Source organism: Spodoptera frugiperda, chromosome 3, assembly GCF_023101765.2.
Source record: "Spodoptera frugiperda isolate SF20-4 chromosome 3, AGI-APGP_CSIRO_Sfru_2.0, whole genome shotgun sequence".
NCBI classification, from domain to species: Eukaryota; Metazoa; Arthropoda; class Insecta; order Lepidoptera; family Noctuidae; genus Spodoptera; species Spodoptera frugiperda.
In genome coordinates this window covers 6814102-6839590 of record NC_064214.1, presented here as the reverse complement: position 1 = coordinate 6839590, position 25489 = coordinate 6814102, and the positions used below count along the sequence as shown (strand labels likewise).

Below are 25489 nucleotides of genomic sequence, written 5' to 3'. Positions count from 1 at the left end.
ATTTATTGCTGCCACATTCCTACGAATATCTGGAGAGTGTTAAACTTGTCTTAGTAGCAGGAGCAGCAAAATAAAACAACATGCACCAATTGATGTCATATCCGAGTTTAATACATTCTGCTAAGCGGAATCAGATCCGGAGATAATAGAGGTATTACGGTGGTGTAGTAGAAGCTCAGCTGCGCAGGAAGTCACGAAGTTGGTTCCGCAGCGCATAGTTGGGCTGCAGAGCACACGACAGCAGGCGCCGCCCTGACACCGGCGACACCGCGCTCCCTGCACACACACCACCATACAACGTCGTCACGGCACACACACCACCATACAACGTCGTCACGGCACACACACCACCACACTACGTGCACACGGCACACACACCACCACACTACGTGCACACGGCACACACACCACCACACAACGTCGTCACGGCACACACACCACCATACAACGTCGTCACGGCACACACACCACCATACAACGTCGTCACGGCACACACACCACCACACAACGTGGACACGGCACACACACCACCATACAACGTCGTCACGGCACACACACCACCACACTACGTGCACACGGCACACACACCACCACACTACGTGCACACGGCACACACACCACCACACTACGTGCACACGGCACACACACCACCACACTACGTGCACACGGCACACACACCACCACACTACGTGGACACGGCACACACACCACCACACTACGTGCACACGGCACACACACCACCATACAACGTCGTCACGGCACACACACCACCACACTACGTGCACACGGCACACACACCACCACACACGGCACACACACCACCATACAACGTGCACACGGCACACACACCACCACACTACGTGGACACGGCACACACACCACCACACTACGTGCACACGGCACACACACCACCACACTACGTGCACACGGCACACACACCACCACACAACGTGGACACGGCACACACACCACCACACAACGTGGACACGGTCCACCGGAGGCCCGGTGGCGACTGCCGTCCTACGTACCGGCAGCCAGGAACCAGTCGAGGATGTTGGCGCGCTCGTACGTGTATCCGTCGGCCGCGAACACTGGCTCCCGCAGCAATCGGTGCGACACTGGACACCGCAGCCAGTGCGGGGCCGACGCCTCCTGCCGGCACGGACTTACATGTAGTTGTAGGACCGAGCAGTTTACTGCTTCAGTCATGCAAAGCCAAAATTATAAGACAAATGTCATGAAAAACATCCTGTAAAAAAGCCAAGTTTGCACCTCAGTTTTTCTACCCAAAAAAGGTTTGAGATCAATACTTAAGGTACCTTCTGTCCTAAGTTACATATTACGAAAATTGTTATTATTTCATTCATGTTTCTTAATTTTACCAGTGTTATGTACCTACATGAACTGATTTTGGAGAATGCAAATTTTGGTCCCACCTTCCAATAGCTATGTGTGTTACATCATTGGATAGGTAATTTTAAGCTGAATAAAAGTTATTATGGCGCCAAGTTTCAAATCTTAGTCCGTTCAGAGTAATTCTTCATTAAACATGGCAGTTTTGGTAGTTTTATCAGGGGTTCCCTCTATCTGGCAGAATTTTAATGCTCCGAAATTTGTTTGGCATAACACACTTGGCAGGATCTTCTTTAAACGAATATACATATGGCATAAAAATCATTTAATATAATTATTGTTTTGTCGAATGTTTATATGTCCGAATTTACAAAGACATACTTTTAAGATGGTAGAATTTTATTTGGCATAATTACGTTTGGCAAAGCTTAATTTTGCATAATTTTGTTTCACATAACGTTTATTTAGAGCGACGATTGTTTGGCATAATTTCACTTGGCATATTAAGAAGATGGTAGAATAAAAGTTAGTGAAGTGACAGAACCGAATCGCTGCAAAACCGACTGCACGTAGTCTTGTCTGCCCTACCCCTAGAGTGCAATTTAAAATCGCGTAGGCGCGGAGGGGCGAGGCGGCCCGCGGGCTGAGGAGCAGGCGGCTATGAGCGAGCCGCCGCAGCTGAGGCTGGCCGGCGAAGCCGGCCAACAAGCCGAAGTTGCAGTGGCGAGCGAAAGCCGTCTGCGACGATTAGCACGCGTGGGACCGCCGGAGCCCCGCAGCGCCGGAGCCGTGACAGAAACCATGCTTGCTTGCATGCTGTTTGCTTGCTGCATGCTTGTTTGCTTGCTTGCTGCATGCTTGCTTACATGCTGCTTGCTTGCATGCTGCTTACTTGCTTGCTTGCATGCTGCTTGCTTGGTTGTTTGCATGCTTGCTTGCATGCTGCATGCTGCATGCTTGCATGTTGCTTGCTTGCACGCTGCATGTTTGTTTGCTTGCTTGCATGCTGCATGCTTGCTTGCATGCTTGCTGGCATGCTGCATGCTGCATGCTTGCGTGATAGATGAGTCTTTCAATTATTATGGATATTAAAAGTATGCCAAAAGACGATTCTAACTGTGAACATTCTGAGATATGATGGTTCTACTTTTTAATTATTATGGTTATGAAATTTATGCCAAAAGACGATTCCGCCAGTGAACATTCTGCAATATGATGGTTCTACCTTGCAATTATTATGCGTATCAATTTATGCCTAAAGATGATTCTGACTTATAAAATTATGCGTTTTTAATGTATTACAAATGATGGTATACCAAATGATTTTCTGCGAATTGAAGTTTCTGCCATGCGTTGTTATGCAAAATAAAATTATGACCAAAAAAATTCTACTAATAAAGGTAGACCCTTTTATCAGTAGCCAAGTAATGCTATTTCTACGTTATAGTTACATTTTTGCTTTATACACATAATATGGATACTAGGATTTTTTTGTCATAGGTAACAAAGTAAGGCTTAGAAAAAAAAAGATTTACTTGACCCCGGCTATAACTTGGATTTTTTGGTATCTGCTTATAACTGACATTCGGCTTGTAATAAGGATTATTAAAGTGTTTTTCGATGCCTAAGTTTCCTAAAATCGACACCACGTGCATAAAGCACAAATGCTAATATGCAATCAAACCAGTAGTTCAAGAAAATTAATAAAATTGATTAAAATTTAATGAAAATTGAAATATGCCATGTTTAGTATCTGAAAATTAAGGCTTTCTGTTTTATCCACAACAAAGTTATAGGCGGTCGAAATTGGCCTGAATGGCTTCGAGAAAAGTTAACTTGGAAAAATAAATATTTAGTTAAATATTTTTGGAGAACGCTTTAAGCGAACTAAAGTTGCGAGGTCCCGCTTCTAGTGGGAGCTCAAATTCATTTAATAAATGAATGTGGGAATTATAGAACAGTCGCACTAATCTCACATGCCAGCAAAATACTGTTGCACATCCTGAACAAGAGACTTAACAATTATCTGTCATATCACGTGCCCGAGGAGCAGGCTGGCTTTGTGAAGGGGAGAGGCAGCCGGGAGCAAATTCACAACGTCCGGCAAATTGTAGAGAGGAGTAGGGAATTTAATAGCACTGTAATACTATGTTTTATCGATTACTCCAATGCCTTTGATTGTGTGCAATGGGATCATTTATGGAACATTCTCTTAGAAATGGGAGGGCCTCGTCATCTGGTCGGACTGATTCAGCAGCTTTACGCCACCAATCGCTGTTCAGAGAAGATAGGGACAGATTTCTCTCATACCTTCTGCACAAAAAAGGGGTGCACCATGGCTGTATTCTCTCCCCAGCTCTTTTCAACATATATGGGGAATATATAATGAGACAAACCCTGGAAGACTGGGCTGGATTTCACGTAGGTGGTAAACGCATATCAAATCTCCGTTACGCTGATGACACTGTCTTGCTGACTACCTCGAGCGAGGATATGTAGGAGTTGTTTGGAAGGCTTGAGAGGGAGAGTGGGAACATCGGACTCGCAGTAAACAAGGCCAAAACGAATATCATGGTCGTTGACCGAGCGGGGATTTTACCAGATGCGGGAAACGTCATCCCCGGTATCCAGACCGTTGACCACTTCATCTACCTTGGGTCCCTAATCTACAATGATGGCAGTTGCATTCCCGAAATAATAAGGAGGATTGGCATGACCAGAAACGCTATGGCTCGACTCAAAAGCATGTGGGGGAAGAGGAGTATCACCATCAATACCAAAAGGCGACTCATCAGAGCAATAGATAGATAAGAAAGATCGGGAATATTAAAATCCCGATCGTTAATTATGGAGTCGAAACGTAAAAAAAATTTTAGCTCGAGAGAGGAAGAGGATCGATGCGTTCGAAATGTGGTGCTGGAGGCGGATGCTGCGGATACCGTGGACCGCCATGCGCACAAACGAGTCGATCCTTTCGCAGCTGAATGTGAAGCCGCGTTTATCCACAATGTGTCGCCAGCGTATCCTTGCATATTTCGGTCACGTTGTAAGAAAAAACGACGAAAATCTGGAGAGACTCATCATAGTCGGCAATACAGAGGGCAAACGATCACGAGGCCGATCACCAACGCGATGGACAGACCAGATCAAGGAATCGTCTACCACCGGGTTCCACCAACTCGTTCACGATGCGATGGAGGCAAATAATTCGCTCCAAATGCGAATCCAATGATGACCACGATCCTCAGTCATGAGGGACCGACTACAGAGAGAGAGACTGTATTATATCATTAATGTACCGACGTATGACGTCATGCGACATGAACTGTTCGGTTTTAAGTTTCAGATTGCGAGCATCTGTCTGCCGATATTGATTTATTTCGAAAACTATTTCCTTATTGCGCTTACCTGCTGGTAGGATGGCGGCGGCGCCTGCAGCCACTGTAGCTCCTCACGCATGCGCATGCTCACCATTTCCACGTCCTCACTGCCTTCTTCTGATTTGTTTGTATCTACGTAACACAAAGTCAGCGTTATATAATAGTTTGTAATCATCCTCCTCCGATAACTACGAGACGACCAACAAAAAGGAAATAGTCATTTGGAGAATGACAGAAATAAATAAATGGGCTAATTGCCTATTCGATAACATATTAACTTTCAGGATTCATTTTATTAGTACCAAATCCAAATGTTTCAAGTAGTGAGTCGATGGGTGTAGAGAGCAGCATGGAGCCCGTTACTTCCATCTGCTGACATCTCTGGGTCAGAAACGTCTCCTGGTTGCGTCGCAGCTCCGACCCTGCGGCAGAAACAAACTATGACGCCTCAGTAGTCCAAGTGTCCACAGTAGCTACACAGCGCGGGGCACTGACCGGGCACTCGCGAGACGCAGTCTCGCAGCCACCGCCGCACGCCTTCTTGTGTCCAGAAACACGGCGCCGTGCCCTCCTCGTCGTCCCGCTCGTCCGGCAGCTCGGCCGGCAGCTGCCAAACGGCGAGCGAGCCGGACAGCGAGCCGGCCAGCAGCAGCGGCGCCGCGCCCAGCAGGCCCACGGCCAGCACGCCGCCCGCGCTGCCCACGGACACCACGGCCAGCAGCTCCGCGCCGCGGCCGCGCGCCGCCACGCGCCACACGCGCGCCGCGTGGTCGGCGCCGGCCGCGGCCAGCAGCGCGCCCGCCCAGCGCACGCCGCCGCCGCCGCCGCCGTGCAGCTCCAGCGCCGCGCGCACCGCCACGCCGTCCTCCAGCTGGCTCGCGAGCCACAGCTTGATGAGCGAGTCCCCGCCTGCCGTCGCCAGCACGTGCTGCCGCTCGCCTAGCTCCAGCGAGCTCGGAGACGGAGCGAAGTCCAGACTCTGCACGCCCTCTGTTCAAGTTAATTGCGTTATGGTCACAGTAGATAGAACACAAATATTAATATAACTAGATCTAGTGAGACTGTCATCAAGCGTCTGACGTGTAATTGTTAAGGGGACTCCTCAACGGTTTACAGTATCTTGTGTTTGGGCTGTTATAATTTGTATTTTATTGCAACTTTCGTGAGACATACTAAATTAATAATTATTATTATATGTTATCGGCTTACCCACGTAACTGTTTGACGGGGAACTCGACTAGTGTCAAGCCGTGCTAGAGGCATCATAGCTTCATTCATGAGCAGCGTTCCGCGAGACATTGAAATTAGTCGAATTTCTATTAAATATTCTGCTATGGGTTTATGGCACCGACTTGTTGACTTTCAGTGTGTCCACACACGTACTGAGTACTATTTATGTATTTTAAATTAACAATAATATTTTTTTGGTTTCTAGTTTGTGATTTTAGGTTGGTTTTTAAATGTAGTTTTATTTCTTACTTTTTTAATTAAATATGTACATCGATATGATACAATGGAAGAGGTGTAAAGTAAATGAAATTGGGCCACAGATCTACGCGAGACACAATGTGTTTTCTATTGTGTCTTATACATATACCGACAGACAAGTGGTTAAGGGTTGGATCTAATCTGGCAGCACGGAATCGCCTTTTTCCGTCGCCCTTTCTCTTTCTGTCGCTTAGAACTGCCATTTGCTAGACCGAGACAGAAAGCATAATGCAATAGCACGCGGCGGAATCCTCGAGGCGATCGGCATCACGGACAAAATGCAATGGTCGGCAGGGAGACTCCGGAACGCTGAAGCGCGCGATAGCATGACAACGTATGCTTTCACCGCCGATGACCGCTGTCTCACTCTATCGTATAAAGACGCACGCGCCCGCTCCTCAGCACATTTTATTATTGCATTTTTTTGCAAAATACACGCTAGAATCACTGCTCTCTCTTCCGTTTTCCTATCCATCTCGCGCTTGAAACTAAAATGATCATGAGAGAACGCGGCAGTATGCCAGCCGTATACTGCAGTGTGCTGCCGCATGCGGACGCGCGTCAGCATACTGCAGCACGTGGTAGCACAGGCGGAACAAATGTGATTCCGTGCGATGCGTGATGAGGTCCAACCCTAATAAAACTTTTCCTTTTTGAGAAGTCGGTTATCAACCGTAGAGTACCGAGGTCGTGTGCCTGCGCCTCGCAGTGCAGAAGTCGCGCGTGCGGCGGCGGCGCGTACAGCCGCAGCTCGCCCGCCGCGCTGCCAGTCGCGCACAGCCGCGCGTCGCACGACCAGCCGCAGCACGTCACCGCCGCGCTGTGCGCGCTGTACACGCTGCGCACACACGTACACACTGTACTACACAGCCGTGTGTCGCATGGCTTGCACCACGCACACACGGTACTCACTGCAGAGGCTGTGGGTTATCATCGTCGAGGCTCCAGAGCGGCGTGAGGCCGTCGTCAGTTCCCAGCAGTATCAGCGCGGCGCGGGTGGCGGACGCCCGCGCCGCCCGCACCCCGCCGCCCCCCGCCTCGCCGCCCGCGCCGCTGTCGTCCCCCGCCGGCACGCACAGCGACCGCAGCTGTACGCCCGTCTGTCGCATCATAATTAGTATTTCATTTTATAATACCATACTCATATGCAATAATAGTGTCTCCGTAAAATAAAAGTTTCATTAACCTTTTCCGTATTCACCTAGTGCCTGGTAACTTAAGGCGACACATAACAAATGACACATACAAGTCGCATATAAACGACCGACGAACAAATCATCGGGTGACGTCATAATCCTGAATGGCTGAAGTGAAGTTTACATGCGAGTAACATTGATAGAAAATTCCAACGAACAGCAGTTGGGCAGAAAGCCCGCCAGACACGATCACCTCGCCAGGTCGGAGGATCCTCTTTTTCTTAGGGCACTTTACTCTCTGTTCCGTAAAAAAAATATTATCCCTATAAACCACTTAACGGGAATGATTACCACCTGTATAAACACCTTATATTTGGCGATGGAATTTTAAGTGGCAGGTGTAGGCATCCAAGGACAAATGGAGTCTAGTAATTAAACCGTGAAATAAATGTAAGAATGAAATCCCGTGGGTTTTCAAGGACTAATATTAGTATTTCTCGTAATTTGTTTTGGGGAATTGGGGATTGGGAAGGGGGTAGTTGGACATTCGATAACCTCACTCACACAAGAAAACACAACTTAAGCGTTATCTCACGTCTGTTGTCTATGTGGCCGTGGTATCACTACGGTCGAGCCCCCCATTCGTGGCGAAGCATGGCTCCCCCACAATAAATTAAACTAAAAATGTTGATATATTTCCATCAGCTGCAACATATTACATTAGTCCTATTAGTAATATTAGTCCTTGAAAACCCACAGTCTTTTATTTTTGTTCGTCGAGGTTTGAATTGGTCGATCTCCTTTGGACATTTTTGCCAAAATGTTTAAAAGTCTATGGCATGTGTTTGATAAACACAACAGGTACACTGTGCGGCGGTGCTTCGTTCGGGTGCTTCGTGCACCCAGATTGAGTAGGGTACCTCAACGTCCCAGAGACAGGCGCGGCCGTCGAGTCCCGCGGTGAGTAGCACGGCGCCGGCGGCTGCGAAGTCCACCGCCAGCACCGGGTACTCGTGGCTCGCCAGCTCGTGCAGCGCCTCCAGCTCGCCGCGCTCCTCGCTCCAGCGGAACACGCGCGCAGTTCCGTCGCTACAACATCACAGTCCACCGAGTCACACGTCCACCCCGCCTGATGTCTACGCCGCCCGATTCCTAATCATTACCTAGAAGCGGTGGCCACCAGGTCCCCGTGCGTGGCGATGTCGTTGATGGCACCGGCATGTGTGGCCGAGCTCCACAAGCGCTGCAGACAGCTGTGGTCACTGCTCTCGGCCCGACCGGCCACTGCTGTCTGCGTCGCAATACCGTCTTCGTCGATCACCTCGTCATCAAGTGGCCCGATGCCCTTTAAAATTGCACGTCGTCGTCGATCACCTCACATACTACTCAATATAATATTTATAGATTAAGGCTTACTTTGAGGTCGCCGAGACCAAAGTGAGAGAGTGCTTCACACGGAATATCCAACTGATCGTCGAGCGTGAGAGAACCCAGCGACCACATCCTGAGTGACCTGTCATTCGAACCTGCAAAGCAACGAAGCCTTAATCTGCAGTAGTGGGTGCAGTGCAGCAAGTGTTCACATGGCGAGAAACAGTGAGCGACTGACCAGTGACCATATACCGCATGTCGTGCGCCAGCGCCACGCAGGTGAGGTACCGCGAGTGGGCGTGCACCACGCGCACGCAGTGCAGCCGCGCGCCGGCCGGCAGCCACAGGCGCGCCGTGCGGTCCAGCGAGGCCGAGGCCAGCAGCGCGGCCGCGCCCCAGCCCGCCCAGCGCAGCGCCGTGACGGCCGCGCTGTGCCCGCTCAGCCGCTCCCCGCCGCGCAGCAGGCCGCGCGGCCAGCCGTCCTCCACGCGGGTGTGCCACACCCGCACGAGCGCGTCCTGCCCGCCCGTGGCCGCCATGCTGCCGTCCTCCGTGGCGTCGGCGCACAGTGCGCCCAGATCGTGCACGTTGTCCATCCACGCGAGGGGTACCACTGATGACGACGTCACGCCGCGACATCCGGTCCGACATACCTCTGTGTACCGCATAACATTACATTGTTCCTGTATTTTTTTAAGGTACAGTCGCCAATAAAATCTTAGTCTTTCTTAAAATGAAAAATTCATCTATTTAACAACGAATCATACGTGACTGTTATGTTATTTCTCGTTTTATATTTTTACCAGATTATAATTATTCAAAATCGAGAGTACTTCCTAACAAGGCCCACAATGTGGTGCCCTAAGATGGCCCGGGCCTTTCAAGGAGTAAGTATGGAAATGGAGTTGTATGGGTCGCTACCTAAGTGCTAGTTGCCTGGGTGAAGTCACAATTAAAAAAACACATGAAATTTTGTAACAAATGATAATTTTTAAATTGTCAAAAACCACAATATATGGTAATATATTGGTAACATATGGTAATAGTGGTACAATATAACATACCACACAACAAAATCAAATCATGACCATCAAATAATCTCCTTAGCTTAGACCATCGTACAGATTGCGTAGTGTCATGGTTATATTCCATGGTCAGGCAGTGATCTATTAATAAAGGTATGCTCATAGTCTCTCTGAGAGATCAAATCCGAGCTGCGGAAATTTTACCAGGTAACAAGCTGAAGTGGACTGGGCCGATCTTTCTCGGGAATCCGTTTGGGTTAAGGTGTTCTTGAATAGAGACTATGCCTAAAGAATTAGAATTATTCGCAATAGGCAGTCCTTTGCGGATATTAAATACTAAGAGCTCACCCGCGAGATCGAAAACTTTGAGCACGCCGTGCGTGCAAGCAGAGAGCAACAGTGCGCCCCGCGCCGGCGCCGCCACCGCGTGCAGCGCGCCTTCGTGCGCGTGCAGGCGCGCCAGCTGCACGCCGCGCGCCGCGTGCCACACGCACAGCACGCCGTCGTCATGGCCCACCAGCAGCCGCGCGCGGCCCGCCCAGCACAGCGCGCGCGCCGCCGCCGCGCCGGGCGCCGCCAGCAGCCGCCGCGGCGCCAGGTCGCGCCGCTCCACACGCGCGCCACGCCGTCCACGCCGCCCGACGCCAGCAGCACGCCGCTGGCCGCCCAGCGCGCCGCCGTGACGCCGTAGCGGTGCGCGGTGCCGCAGCGCGCCACCTCGTCCCAGCCGGCGCCGCGCTCCCAGCGCCACAGCCGCAGCGCGCGGTCGCCGCCGCCGGTCACCAGCCGCCCGCCGCTCGCGTCCGCGCACGTCACCTCGCTCTTGTGGCCGCGCACTGTCTGCAAGAGCGTCGGTTCTTCTATTTCTTGCATGGCTGTCGGCTCCTCGCTGAATCTGTTAGATTGCAGTCTCACAAGACAGGATTCATATCATTAAATTGTAGACTTGGCGTTACGCGGTCCATAATAAAGACGTGTAGAGTTCGGTGGCAGTGACAGCGCAGTGCCGCGAGTGGCCTCGCTGTCCGGCCGCGGCGACGTATTGGTAATCGATAATGAGGCTTCGACCCTCCGTCGAATGCCGTGTGAAGCCGACTGGTGGACGCATGACGCCGTCCTCCACTTCAGCTGCTTCACTTATTTTTATTTTTTTATAATAAGCCGTTTGACTACGCGAGGCAAACATTGTAACTACGTTCCAACGTTTACATCTCATCATTTGACGATTAATCAACATCGTCAAACACCATTACATGTAAGCACCACCATCAACAGTCAGTAGGTGCGTGACTGTATTAATGTGGATACAAATCACATGGTATCGATCGCAAGCTGTGGACTGGTATGATTGGTTCTCGTCAATACTGGCGGTAGGCACACACGTACGCAAAAGCTACCGGACATCGCGTGCCTCAGGCTACAGCAGGACACTACGCTCACCACATTCATTTCACTGAATAAATTAATTAACTTTGAAATTTTATTCTAAACTAGCTGTAGCCCGCGACTTCGTCCTCGTAGAATAATGACTTTTGCCATAATTAGGGCTTGGACTTAACAAATGGTAACGGAATCGATTTAGTACCGAAGCTATATTTATTGTATAACCTTTTTTCCTTTTTTACCCGACTGCCAAGGAAGGGTTATGTTTTTCGCGCGTATCTTGTATGTATGAGCCTAATATTACCTATATCTTCGAAACGGCTTGATGGATTTTTTAAATTAAGGGGACCACCTTCAATTTCTTTACCGATTCTATTTTTTTAAGTTGGGTATACCTAAAACCTTCTCCTAAGCCTAAAAAATACTTTTCTGAAAACCGCATCAACATCGAGTCAGCCAAAAGCGCGTCTTACATACATACAAGTGATGTAACGAATATTCGAATTCCAATATATTCGCATACTTTTTGACATTCGCATTCGTAATGTTTAATGAAAATATTGCGAATATGATCGTCATAAACAATATTCTATTACAGAAAGTTAAATTCAGTAGAGGAATACGTTCTTTTATATTTATTACAAAACCTTATTTTCTGTTCTGTCTTAAAATCGTAATACTGTAGTATTTGTGACCATTTGGTGCAGTGAATAATCAATTCTTTATTACAACTTACCAAACTGGGAAAAACAGAACAAATGCGAGTCGGACTCGCCCATGAAGGGTTCCGTAGCAGCAAGTAGATGACATAAGGGCCCATCCATAAATTACGTCACACGTTAAGGGGGGGGAGGGGGTCGACGAAATGTGACATTGTGTGACAAGGGGGTGGGAGGGCTCCTAAATTTTGTGACATCACATTTCAATTATTATAATCTAACTCCTTGACACATTGGACGCCATGTCGGACAACGTTATCCGACACTAGTGGAGGAATAACCTTTAACACTTTTTTGGTGGCAGTGAAAGGCTTAAAACACGAACTTGGAACTATTATCGAAAAAAGTAATTAAAAAAAACTAAAAAACCCGACTGCGTTTTTTTACCCGACTGTTATAATATGAAAATAAAAAAAAAACCTTAAAACAAGAAAGTCATCGTAAAATTTAAGCAGTCGGGACCCATTCTAGAAAGCCAGCCGTATGTGCCCTCACTAAGTCTTCATAATTATTTAGAATGGGTCCCGACTACTTCAATTTTACGATGACTTTCTTATTTTAGGGTTTTTTTTATTTTCATATTATAAAAAAACGCAGTCTAGTTTTTTAGTTTTTTAAATTACTTTTTTATTTTATTTTCGTTTAGTTTTATTATTTTTATATTTGATTTATCTAGTGTCACTCTCACAGAATATACGAATCAAACGACCCCTATCAAGCTGAAATCCATCGAGTCGTTCAGGCTAGAGAGTGAGCAATATTTGAATTTGGCGCCAAAAATCCGCCATTTTGTTTTTATATTATTTTGATATATCCAGTGTCACTCTCACAGTAAATACGAATCTAACGACACATCTCAAGCCAAAATCCATCAAGCCGTTTAGGCTGCAGAGCGTGCCAAACAATTATACATACATACATAGGTACATACATACTCTCGAAAAAAAAAACATAACCCTCCTTCTGGCGCAGTCGGGTAATAAAACAAATTTCGGAAATGCTGTTTTATTTAAAACATTATTATGTATGTATGTAAAATTATGTAGGTAAAATTATAAAATGTGACTTCACACTAGGGAGGGGGTGGTCTCACAAATGTGACCAATTGTGACAAGGACGGGGGGAGGGGGTCAAAAATCATGAGATTCGTGTGACATAATTTATGGATGGCCCCTAATATAAAAGTTATAAAAATAAATGAGATAAAGAGTATGTACATACATACTCTCGAAAAATATAACCCTCCCCTTCTGGCGCAGTCGGATAATAACGTTTTACATAGTGTTTGTATGAACGACAAAGATATATATTTGCGGTTTTAGAAAATGTATTATATCTTAAAAACTAATAATGAGATCTCGTTTAAACCAGTTTTCGTTGAAAGTTTCCACTTAAATCTACCACATTATATCTTTTTTTGTTTTCTTACTTTCTTATTTTAAAAGTTAGAGGGGGCGGGACACTCATTTTTCCACTTTGGAAGCGTCTATCTTTCAAATGATTGATTTTAGAAAACTTAATGTCTTTTTAAAGACCTATCCAGAGACACCACGGATAGGTTAGATGAAAAAAAAGGTTTTTTGAATTAGTTCCATTTATGGAGTAAAACCCGTTATTAGAATACATCAACCTACCAAGTATCAACTATGTAGGCAATAACAGTTTTGAGGACCGCCCGGAGGACACGGTAGAACATACGGTGGCGGTGTGCCCTGCGTGGGCTGAGCACCGCCAAGTCCTCAGGGATGTGGTCGGCGACGGCGACCTCTCGCGCCCGGCACTGGTTCAGGCCATGGTGCGGAGCGAAAGGGACTGGGATGCCGTCTCCTCCTTCTGCGAAGCAGTCATGCTAGCTAAGGAGGAGGCGGGGCGCGTGAGAGAACAAACCTCCTCACGCCCCAGCCGTCGCGAGAGACATTCCGGGCGTCGGGGATCGCGAGACGATCTCCGGCCACCGTAAGTGCGGGCCTGCGGACGGCGAGCAAGGGTAGCTCACCGCCCGAACAGAACCAGACCCGTGTGTGCGGCGCGTCGCGTTCCGCGCGCCTCAAAGAGCCATCAGACCACCACAGATGGGGCCCAGCAGGGCTGATCCGGAGCTGCGGACTACCTAGCGGGTTTACCGGGGCTCCGGCTCGAAAAGCAGGAGAAGGAACGGGGTGGTTTTTAGTCAGTAAGAGTCTGACACTCCCTCTCGCCTCGCCCAAGGCGAGAAAAGTCATTGGATGATTTTCCCCCCTCAAAAAAAAAAAGGCAATAACAGTTTCGGAAATAAACGGCTGTGACAGACGGACGGACGGACGGACAGACAGACATGACGAATCTATAAGGGCTCCGTTTTTTTGCCAATTGGCTACGGAAAGAAAATTTACGTACAGAAAACCTGACTAATTTATCTTACCAGTATTTGAACTTAAAATAAACATTTTCAAACGGAAGTATAAACATGGTACTTTACTATTCTCGGAAGTCAAAACTACTCAATTTTAGCGTTGTCGTTGGGTTCACCACTAGGTATAAAGTAGCACAGATCCCATCGTCCTAAGTTATATTGTATCGTAATGGTCCAGGATTGGCTTTTTCGCAGACTTTCAATAAAAATCCATAAACCTTGAAAGTTTTGGATTTTCTTCAAATACCTTTCGGTCTTTGTCCAAACCCAAAAATCTGAATATAAAAAATGCATTTGATCCAATTAAATTACTTCCGACGACTAGTGGGACCTATGGGGTCTTTTGAAACTATATTGTGCATATCCAAAAACAACTCAAATCAAGAGGAAGCAAGCATTGTGACCTAAATGAGTTCGGTCAACCTAAGCCTAATGTCCACAAGGAAATTAAATCGGAAGTAATCTCAATAGGTAGCGCTTTCCGAAGACTTAACTACGATATTGCGGCACACCCACGTATGAAGAAAGTGGAGGCCGTCGAGGACCTCCTAGTGGAGGCCATGTTTTTATACAATACAATCCTTGAGACTCCTACCGATCGCGGGGATTATACCAAATACAGAGGGAGATTGAGAGCGTAATCTGAAGAAATCCAACCATCGGATGCGGGTGCATATAATTATGAATCGCGCAATTAATTAATGTGAAATAGAGCACGCGACGCGCCGTGACCTTAAGTGAGCGCGTGACGTACGCGTGGCATACTTGGTGAGTAACGTCCACCACAAGTCCACGCCGACGCGCGACGCCCTGGCAAGTACCGCGCAGATCGATTGACCTGTCAACCAACATGTCCCAAGGCCAGCCTTTGTCCGACTACCTGGCGAGGCCCCGCCAGCGACCGCCGCTACCGCTACTGTCTCCCGTCGGCGGCCACGTCCGGCTCACTCTATGGAGTGACCAGTAGTGTGTTACTGGCACTGCTACCACTCCGCAAACGTGTACTTACTTAACTAATCATTGTTTATTCCTCCAAAAATAAGCTCTATTTATATATGTTCTTTGTGCATATTTTATATCGTCTGTATTTTATATTGTGCAAGCATGTTTAGTAATATATTAGCCTGTTTCGTAGTCTGCATTATCGCTTAGTACCAGGCGAGATAATGGCCAAACGTCGACTCATCACATTGAAAAACAACTTTAAGCACTTTGATAAAGAATTTAATGTAATGTCTAAAAGTAACTAATATTGTATTGTAATACACAGATATACCGGTCAGCGACCATGCATTTTATACTTGCTGAATCAATGTGCAATAATACGTGTGCGCGTTGATGTCTTTTGTGGAGAACAAAGCGTGACTTGCACAACATGCAATGTGGCCAATTCGTGGAACATTAATAAATTTTAATCTTAAAATACTTTTTACCATCCCTAAAATGAATGAATCGCAATGACATTGCCACAAAACAGTCACAAATACCCCAGTGTAGCTTCAACTCATATCAAAATCACTAAAACTCGTAATCTGTCATAAGAGCGGGAACAAATGTTTGGAGGATATAAGTAAGTCAGTTACTTAGACTTTTTATGGAATAGGTGGCAAGCGAGCAAATGGGTCACCTGATGGTAAGCGATCAGCGCCGCCCATGGACACCCGCAACATCAGAGGAATCACAGGTGCGTTGCCGGCCTTTTAAAAAGGAGTATGCCCTTTTCTTGATGGTTTGAAGGTCGTATCGGTTCGGAAATACCGCCGCCCACAGCTCATTCCACAGTTTTGTTGAGCGACGCAGAAAGTTATGCGAGAAGCACACAGTTGTCGTCTGCCAACCATCTATATGACGGGGATGGAAGTGCTGTCGTGTAGAACGATGGCGAAAAGAAGCGGCAGGTATAAGACCAAACAATTCCTCAGAGTACTCCCCGTGGTATAGCCGATAGAAAATGCACAACGAAGCTACATCTTTACGCATTGCCATAGTGTATTAGGCTGGTACTGGAGCGCCCCTGCCCAAAGATGAGAGCAGTATTCCATATGGGGCCGAACCTGCATAAGTTTGGCAAGTTCCTCCCTTCACTGTACGTCTTAATCAGTTGTAATCAACGGAAGTAGGGCCGCATCCGTCGGTCAGCTCGGTGATATGTGTCGATGTGTGTGCCGCGGCACATCCCTGTTCTATTGTGCCTACAAAAGTAGGAAGTCGTGAGACAGATGGCCCCGCGGTGCGCTGTGTGGCAGTGTCGCGCGTGTTCAATGTCACCCTGTTTCATGCCAGTCGTATCGGCACGTGCCAGCGCGAGACATCCGCCGGCTTGTGCTCACTGCCGTACTCGAACGTATACTCTACCAGTAATGAAACAAACTGCTACCAAACCTCACACTCCGTTAAAGGAACGCATTCATTTATAACAACACCACGACACCACGGCTGTGGACATTGGAGTGCGGCAGAGGTATCTCTGTATAATAATTACTATGCAGGTAATAAAATGTTATGTTAGCAGCGGTACGAAACGATTGTAACGATTACGCTACATTATCATGACGCGAGCAGTGCGGTCATACTTCGCCGAGATAAAGGGAGGGGCACGACCTCTCGGAGATGCCCGCAGCCTCCGACCGCGGCGCGACACTACTGTGCCGGCTACGGAGCGGCGCGCACGCACTCAAGCTAGTGACCCACGCGTGTGTGTGTCAGTGTGTCAGTGTCAGTGTCAGTGCAATATCAGTACAGTGTCAGTACAGTGTTAGCATGGCGCGCCTGCTCGCGCTGCTGTTGCTCGCGAGTCTTGGTAATTATGTTCCGTCATGTCTGGGACAATTTCAATAATGATTCGGACAACCAATATTTATAACATGTAAAGTCAGTATAACAAAGTAAACAAACTATATTATATACTTTGAAATAGGTTAGTTGCTCGTTGGTTGAGTGGTCACACAGTGGTGGTGTGTTTGCTGAGCAAGGGGTCTTAGGTTTCATTGCCGAGGAGCGGGCGGTGTTTGCCGAGCAAACAATTAATGGATTATTTGAGAGATTGGAATCGTATTCAGCAAATTAAATTAAATTAAATTAAATTAAATTAAATTAAATTAAATTAAATTAAATTAAATTAAATTAAATTAAATTAAATTAAATTAAATTAAATTAAATTAAATTAAATTAAATTAAATTAAATTAAATTAAATTAAATTAAATTAAATTAAATTAAATTAAATTAAATTAAATTAAATTAAATTAAATTAAATTAAATTAAATTAAATTAAATTAAATTAAATTAAATTAAATTAAATTAAATTAAATTAAATTAAATTAAATTAAATTAAATTAAATTAAATTAAATTAAATTAAATTAAATTAAATTAAATTAAATTAAATTAAATTAAATTAAATTATTTTGTATTTTTTTATATAGAAATCAGGATCCCTGATGCATCAGAAATAATAATAAATAAGACATTTTACTTACTCAAACATACTGAATTAAAAAAACCGGCCAAGTGCGAGTCGGACTCGCCCATGAAGGGTTCCGTAACAGGAAGTAAATGACATATTATAAAAGTTATATAATAATTTGGTTTTACATAGTGTTTGTATGAACAACAAACTTATATTTGCAGTTTTTGAAAATGTTTTATTTCTTATAAACTAATAATGATATCTGGTTCAAACCAATTTTCGTTGTTAGTTTCTATTGAAATCTACAGCATATATTTTTTTTAGTTTTGTCACTCTCTTATTTTAAAAGTTAGAGGGGGGGGGGCACTCATTTTTCTACTTTGGAAACGTCTAACTTTCAAACAGTTGATTTTCACGAAAAATGGTTTTAGAAACCTTAATGTCTTTTTTAAAGACCTATCCATAGATACCCACCACGGATATGTTAGCTGAAAAAAAAATTTTTTTGAATCAAAAAAATTTCAAAAAAGTTTCCCATTCCATTCCCTCTAATTTTTAAATTTATTAATTTTTATTCAAAATTCGAATAGCGGTTATCGAAATACACCATCCTACAAAGTTTCAACTATGTAGGCCCAACAGTTTGGGAAATAAATGGCTGTGACATACGAACGGACGGACGGACAGACAGACATGACGAATCTATAAGGGTTCCGTTTTTTGCCATTTGGCTACGGAACCCTAAAAAATACATGTGGGATCTTAAATTATGGTAGCTCACGACATGTCTGCCATTTATCAGCACATATATTCGGTTATTTATTAATTATTATCAATGAATTCATGCTTTCTACATTAAATCTCACGTATAATTACACTAATTTCTTATATTACATTATTTACATTAACAAATATATTTACAAAAGGAATTTACTTTTACATAAGGAAAATAACTTTAACATTATGTAAGATTCAACTCAAATGAGTTGAGTTAATTATTTATTTATTTTCAGCCATGGTCGTCCCGCTGCATGGCAAAAGCCTCCCTACCTTCCTTCCACTCTGTCTCCCACACGAGATGAGTTAAGAGTGGGAATAGACAAATGTTAGGATTTATTGATTACTCGCTGAAATAACGAACAACTACAACGAATGATCATTGTGATGAATGATGCTTTTGAAAGGAAAGGTATGAAAGTCAATGTGAACAAAATTTTGATTAAATATCAAAAAGACGCAAGTGTTGGTAATATAATGGAATGAAGTGGTAACAGAATGCCAGGCAATGATAGGTGATGACACATTGGAACAAGTGAATGAGTTTGTATACCTGGGGTCTTTATTTACAAGCGATGGAAAGCGTGGGGGGGATATTGAAAGGAGAGCGAAAGCGGGAAATAGTGTCAATGTCGAGTAAAATGATATCCAGCAAAGCTCGAGTTGCTGTAATACAGCGTGTACTAGCACCTACGCATTTGTATGGTAGTGGGTCATGGGTGTGGCAGAAGAAGCATGAAAGCAGGATTAATGCGGTGGAAATGAGAGCCTTAAGAAGTATGGGTGGAGCAAAATTGGGTGATCAAGTAAAAAATAGTGTTATTAGAGAAAAGTGTGACTTGAAAGACAATGTAGTGGTAACGATAGAAACGGGAATGTTACGATGGCTTCGAGATGTAGAAAGGATGGAAGAAAGCTGATTAACGAAAAAATATACAAGGCGGACATATAGCGACTAGTTGTTGTTCTCTTAACGAGAGTTTTTGTCCAAAAATTCTGATATCGATAACCTTGTTCCCCGGAAATAATGGCTATAAGCCACTATGTTATATGTACTAGCGACACGCCCCGGCTTCGCACAGGTGCAATGCTGATAATAAATACACTACAGAAAAACTGTGAACGTTGTATATAAAAACATAGCGGCCCGCCCTGGCTTCGCACGTGTATTACATACATATATAGCCTATGTCACTCACTGAAAAAATTAGTAATTTTGATTTATTCATTACTGCCCGTGGCCCGCACGCGTTAAATTTTGAGTAAAACAATTCCCCTTTCCCTGTATTTATCATGAAGATTTCCTACTATCTTCGGAATATCAAGATTCATACCTACATTACATATTTACTTTTTACATTGTTGTCTATTTGTTTTATTTTTAATATAATTATTACATTAGACATGAAAAATATATAAGGGTCCCGTTTTTTGCCATTTGGCTACGGGAACCTAAAAAAACGCCTTAAAATCTGTTGCGTAGTTTTAAAGATTTAAGCTTATAAAGGGAAATAGGCACAGATAAAGCGACTTTGTTTTATACTATGCAGTGATAGTGCAATGACGTTAGTTAGGGAGCAATTAAGGAGACGTCTTGATCTTATGAATATCTTTAATTGACTATCTTATACGACTAACTTACTCTACTTATAGGGGCGAGGTGTATTACACACTACAATAGTGATTTAGCCATTATTTTGCTCATTAACTCGATCACAAGCGCCCGACTTTCATTACTATTGTTTATACTTAATCTATATATATATGTATATATAAATTATAAGCTAACTAATTTCAGAAACACTGCGAAAATAAAAAACTGCCTTTTAAAAACTTCAAAAAACCAAAAACTAAACTCAAACTCAAAATATTTATTTGCACGTTAAGGTAGGTATTACATACAGGTCTTAATTTAACTGCCTTAACTGCCTTTTTCAGGCGTTGCAAATTTGAGGGCTAACTTATCCTAGATTACATTTACTTAACCTAGGACTTAATACAAACTTAATAGTAGTGTTAATTTCTTATGTGTATATATTGTAGTATATTATGTAGTGAGCATATATATATAGTAGTATGTAAATCTTATAATATGTTATGGGGGTTAGTGTAAAAGAGGAGGGTAGTATTTATTTATAATTATAGGTGTAAGCGGTTATGTATGGGTGTATTATGTTATTATGTTGGCATTTAATTTTGTTGTTCTGTTTTTCTTCGAAGAATTCTTTTATTGAGTAGAAGCATTTTTGTATCAGGATTTTTTTTAATTTTCTGGTAAATATTGTTTCTTTTGTTTCATTTTGTAGATCTTTCTAAAAACAAAACAAAAGGTAAAAACTAATTAAAGCACAGAATTATTACTATTACTAGCTTTTTTTGGGGGGGGGGAGAAATCATCCAATGACTTCTCCCGCCTTGAGCGAGGCGAGAGGGAGTGTCAGACTCTTACTGACTAAAAAGTAAACCACCCCGTTCCTTCTCCTGCTTTTCGAGCCGGAGCCCCGGTAAACCCGCTAGGTAGTCCGCAGCTCCGGATCAGGCATCAGCCCTACTGGGCCCCACCTGTGGTGGTCTGATGGCTCTTTGAGGCGCGCGCGGAACGCGACGCGCCGCATGCACGGGTCTGGTTCTATTCGGGCGGTGAGCTACCCTTGCTCGCCGTCCGCAGGCCCGCACTTACGGTGGCCGGAGATCGTCGCGCGATCCCCGTCGCCCAGAGTGTCTCTCGCGACGGCTGGGGCGTGAGGAGGTTTGTTCTCTCACGCGCCCCGCCTCCTCCTTAGCTAGCTAACTGCTTCGCAGAAGGAGGAGACGGCATCCAGTCCCTCTCGCTCCACACCATGGTCTGAAGCAGTGCCGGGCGCGAGAGGTCGCCGTCGCCGACATTACTATTACTAGCTTCCGCCCGAAGTTTCTTCGAAATCGAACCGATAGTTTTCACGTAAAGCCTGAACATACAGACTGTCAGAGAAAAAAAAATTTAATCACATATTTGGGTTTGGTATCGATCCAGTAACACCCCCTGCTATTTATTTTTTCAATATTTTCAATGTACAGAATTGACCCTTCTACAGATTTATTATATGTATAGATCATTTAGGTTGGATACCTACTTACTATTCCGCCGCAAACGAACGTTATTACTTATACTAAATTTGCTAACTTTCGCTTAATCCCGGATTACCGGTATTGGTCTAGAGCCAATACCGAAAATACCAGTTTTGCTTAAATGATCCGGTATTACGACCCCTAGATTCAGTATCCACGCACGATGGGTTATTAGCGTAATTCATGTATATCTTTGGTGTTTCTGTACCGATTTCTATGATTCTTTTTTTATTAAATAGGTAATAATGTTAACATTTCTTAATTAGGGATGAATGAGAGTGTTATAAACGTAAGAGTAGACAAATATAATCAGAAAGCTCCGAACTGCTAAGCTATCGAGAGTTATACGTGTTATTGTGAGTCAACCATAAAATATAGACATTTGCTGTCGTTGAATATTTTTTAAATAAATTTAAGGAGAACATTTCCGTCATACATGATTTCTGTGTAACTTTAACCATTAAGGCTGCACACGCGACGGAATCTTAAAAAATTGAGTAAGTTCTCCTGTTTTCCCTACATTTCCCTTTACTGCTCTGCTCCTATTGATCGTAGCGTGATGAAAAGTATACTATAACCTGCCCAGGAGTATGAAGAACAATTGTACTAAGTTTCGTTGAAATCTGTCGAGTGGTTTTTGTTTCTATAACTTACATACAGACAGACAGACAGACAGACAGACAAAAAAAAATCTGATTGCATGTTTTGGCGTCAGTATCGATCACTAATCACCCGCTGATAGTTATTTTGGAAATATATTTCATGTACAGAATTGACCTCTCTACAGATTTATTATAAGTATAGATAAGGCAACATAAGGTATATAATCCCATTAAGGTCCCAGTAGCCATAAACAAGTCAGTTTTTTGTCTATTTATTTTTTCTAGCAACATTAAAGTTAAATTTGAGAATACGTATGTGTAACAACTACTGATGTACTTGAAGTATTACGTAAGTAATGGTCTGTCAGTGAACGACGAGACCACCACGTCTCATTAATGAGCTAGTAGCCATCCAGCCATACTGCGATGGATAAAGTTAAGGCAAGATTGTCGTTTTTCTAAAATATTTGAGTATACTTAAGGTAATCTAATTTAGAAATAAATAACGGGTGTCCCAATAAGAACGCAAGATTTAAATTTGGCGGCATTCGAAGTATCATTGTTTGACATTTGAACACGTGTTATTTTTCCTTATTAGTACAAGGTACGAGGTTAGTAAAAATGGAGCGCTACACGATTAAAAATGAGGCAGGTCAAGCGCAAACAGTCAATCATGGTGTTCGGTATCGTAAAATGATAACCAGTCTTTTCGTACCTCGATTTGACGAAATGGATTTGGAGGGCATGTGGTTTCCACAAGATGGCGCCACATGTCATACAGCCAGAGAAACAATTGCTGCATCAGACATGTCCCGGTCGTGTTATTTTACGTTTTGGAGACCAGTGTTAAAAGTAAAAAGAACAGTAGTGTTATTTTTTTCTCAATTTCAGCTCCTCCCAGGCAGTTTGGGGCGATCAAATATTACGCAGCTGCTGTTCTGTTGAATACTTCAAAAGACTGTCTAAAGATTTGACGAAAGAATCACATCCCAACAACAACGAAAAGAAAATTCTTTGGGAAACAGTTGTTTAAGTTCTCTAATAAAGGAAGGATCCTCCGACCACTCGAGGTGATCATACCTTGCAGGCTCTCTGCCCTTTGTTGTTCGTTGGAATTTTCTATCCATGTGTATACGCTTGTCAACTTCAAATGTGCGATGTAGGATTTATGACGTCACCTGTTGATTTTTGCTCGTCGATCGTCTATGATAGTGAATGTGCGACTTGTATCATCTGTCACTTGTCGCCACCTCACTCCTCCAAGACCGGAGGTCAATCCTGTTGAGACGGCTGGCCATGCGTGAGATGAGCGGTGCCTGAGCCCGCGTAGAATGCCCCTAGTCCCAGTGTTGGAAAGATCAAATTAAAAATTAAAGTTTAGTTTGTCGTCTAATGGGCTATGGGCAATATTCATAAATTACTCAAATAGTGATAATTAAAGTGTCGTGCAAGCAAGAAAATTAATTCCAGTTATCTTGCAAATGTGCCGAAGCTGAAAGAGCGCGACAATTTTTAGGATTGGGCGTTCGCTGTAGAAAACTTATTAGTCTTGGAAGGCGCGGATAAAATGAAACAAGAAGGAATCAATGCAGCAGCAGCTGCGGCTGATACAAAAGCACGAGCGAAGCTGATTTTGACGATTGACTAATATTTATTTGTGCACATAAAGGAAACTAACACTACGAAAGATCGACGATCCAGAATTTTTAAGAAGGATAAGTTTACTTCGTCATCTTATATCTATATGGTTAGAAAACAATGCGAACATGACGAATTATGTGACATAAATAGTGGAAACGTCTCAATTTAAAAAAGGAATAGGTTTCGCCATTATTTTAGAATGGATCGGTTCTTTCATAAGCATAAAAGATATAATATAATGAAATATATGCATATGTAGAAACTATTTATATGCATTTGCTTGAATGGTTTCTTATTAAAGATTCCAGCAAAGTGTTATGATTCAAAAAGGCTGTGTATGGTTTAAAACAGTCGGCACTGGCCTGGTATCAGAGAGTTGACGAAACATTGTATAATCTAGGATTCAACAAAAGTAAATTGGAACCTTGTGTTTTTATAAAAAGCATATTAATGATAAGAAAATTGTTGTTGGGATTTCTGTTGTTGATTTCATAATATATTCAAATGATAAGTCAGAAACATATATCTGAGGGCACGGGAGTGCCCCCGCCAAGACGAGCCAAGCGAAGCGCAAGGGCACTACCTACCTTTTCTCGAAGCTCGTCGTATTTTTGAACCATCATAACTTGAGTTTGGGTTATACCAGATAAACAAAATTTTCGGGATGTGATGTCAGTGGTAGACTTAATAAACCTTTAAAGTTTCAATTGCATAGCTCTTATACTTTAGATTTTATTTATATCTAAAACACCCCGATTTCGTCACTCACTCACTCACTCACTCACTGATGATCAACAAAGTTCTTAAGGTACTTCCTGAAGTCCTAGAAAACTGAAATATGGTATGTAAGCTAGTATTAGTACCCAAACAACAAAAAATCCTAAAACTTGGAACTTTTACCCCCCAACCCCTTAAAGAAAGTTGTTTCAGACTTCCGCAAATTATGACGGTAGAGGTCTGAATGCGGCGGCGGAGAGGTAAATCTTTTGATAGCGTCGTTTAAAAAATGCTGCAGTGTGTACGAAAAAAATCCGAAACCCAAATGTATCTCACAAATAACAGCACGTTGAAGAATTCTGTTTATTACGGGATCATGTTGAGTTGAGGGGGCTAAAAAAGTAAAATCTGAAACAATGAAACTTAATTAAAACCTACAAAAAGAAATGAAATCCCACAAAAACATTTCATGTTAAATGTTGCCAAGACGAGACCATATAGCTCGCACTGTCAAAAAGTAATCAGATCTAGTGTAACTGGCGAGCTGGCCTCATGTTCATGAGCAGCATTCCGTGACACATGATGCATGATGCAGCCATTGTCGCGGTGCTACTGGCGACTGGAATCACGCGCACTTTCTGACGCGCGCGACGATGTTGGTACGTTAGACTCGTTCGCCGGCGGCTACATAGGTATTGGGTTCGAATCCCGGGTCGACGCAAAAACGGTGTTACATACCGAAAGTTCTCATCAACACAAATTAATCAAGCCCAAACACAAGGTAGTTTCTGTTAACCGTTGAGGAGTTCCATTGACTGTCTGTTGACTCCATCATCAGATACACTTCAAACCCTTATCAATTTTTTAAGTTTTAACATCTTTATTCAACAACACAATAAACGCTTTACTCGCCCCTACAATTTTCGAAAGTTCCCTTTGGTTTCCCTCGGATTCTATAACCTCCTGACTTGACTTGGTGAAAATGGAACAGC

General features: G+C 43.9%; 1 protein-coding gene across 1 annotated transcript; it reads right to left on the bottom strand.

Moving 5' to 3' along the window:
* Positions 1-89: 89 nt before the first annotated feature.
* LOC118274309 (WD repeat, SAM and U-box domain-containing protein 1) lies at positions 90-12239 on the bottom strand. Its single transcript, XM_035591771.2, is given in 13 exon segments — positions 90-276; positions 1029-1152; positions 4762-4865; positions 5036-5155; positions 5229-5723; positions 6905-7059; positions 7134-7321; positions 8278-8446; positions 8521-8702; positions 8774-8883; positions 8967-9383; positions 10102-10356; positions 10359-12239. Coding segments are annotated over 13 exon segments (2688 nt in total). The 5' UTR covers positions 10627-12239; the 3' UTR covers positions 90-175.
* Between the last annotated feature and the right edge of the window lie 13250 nt (positions 12240-25489).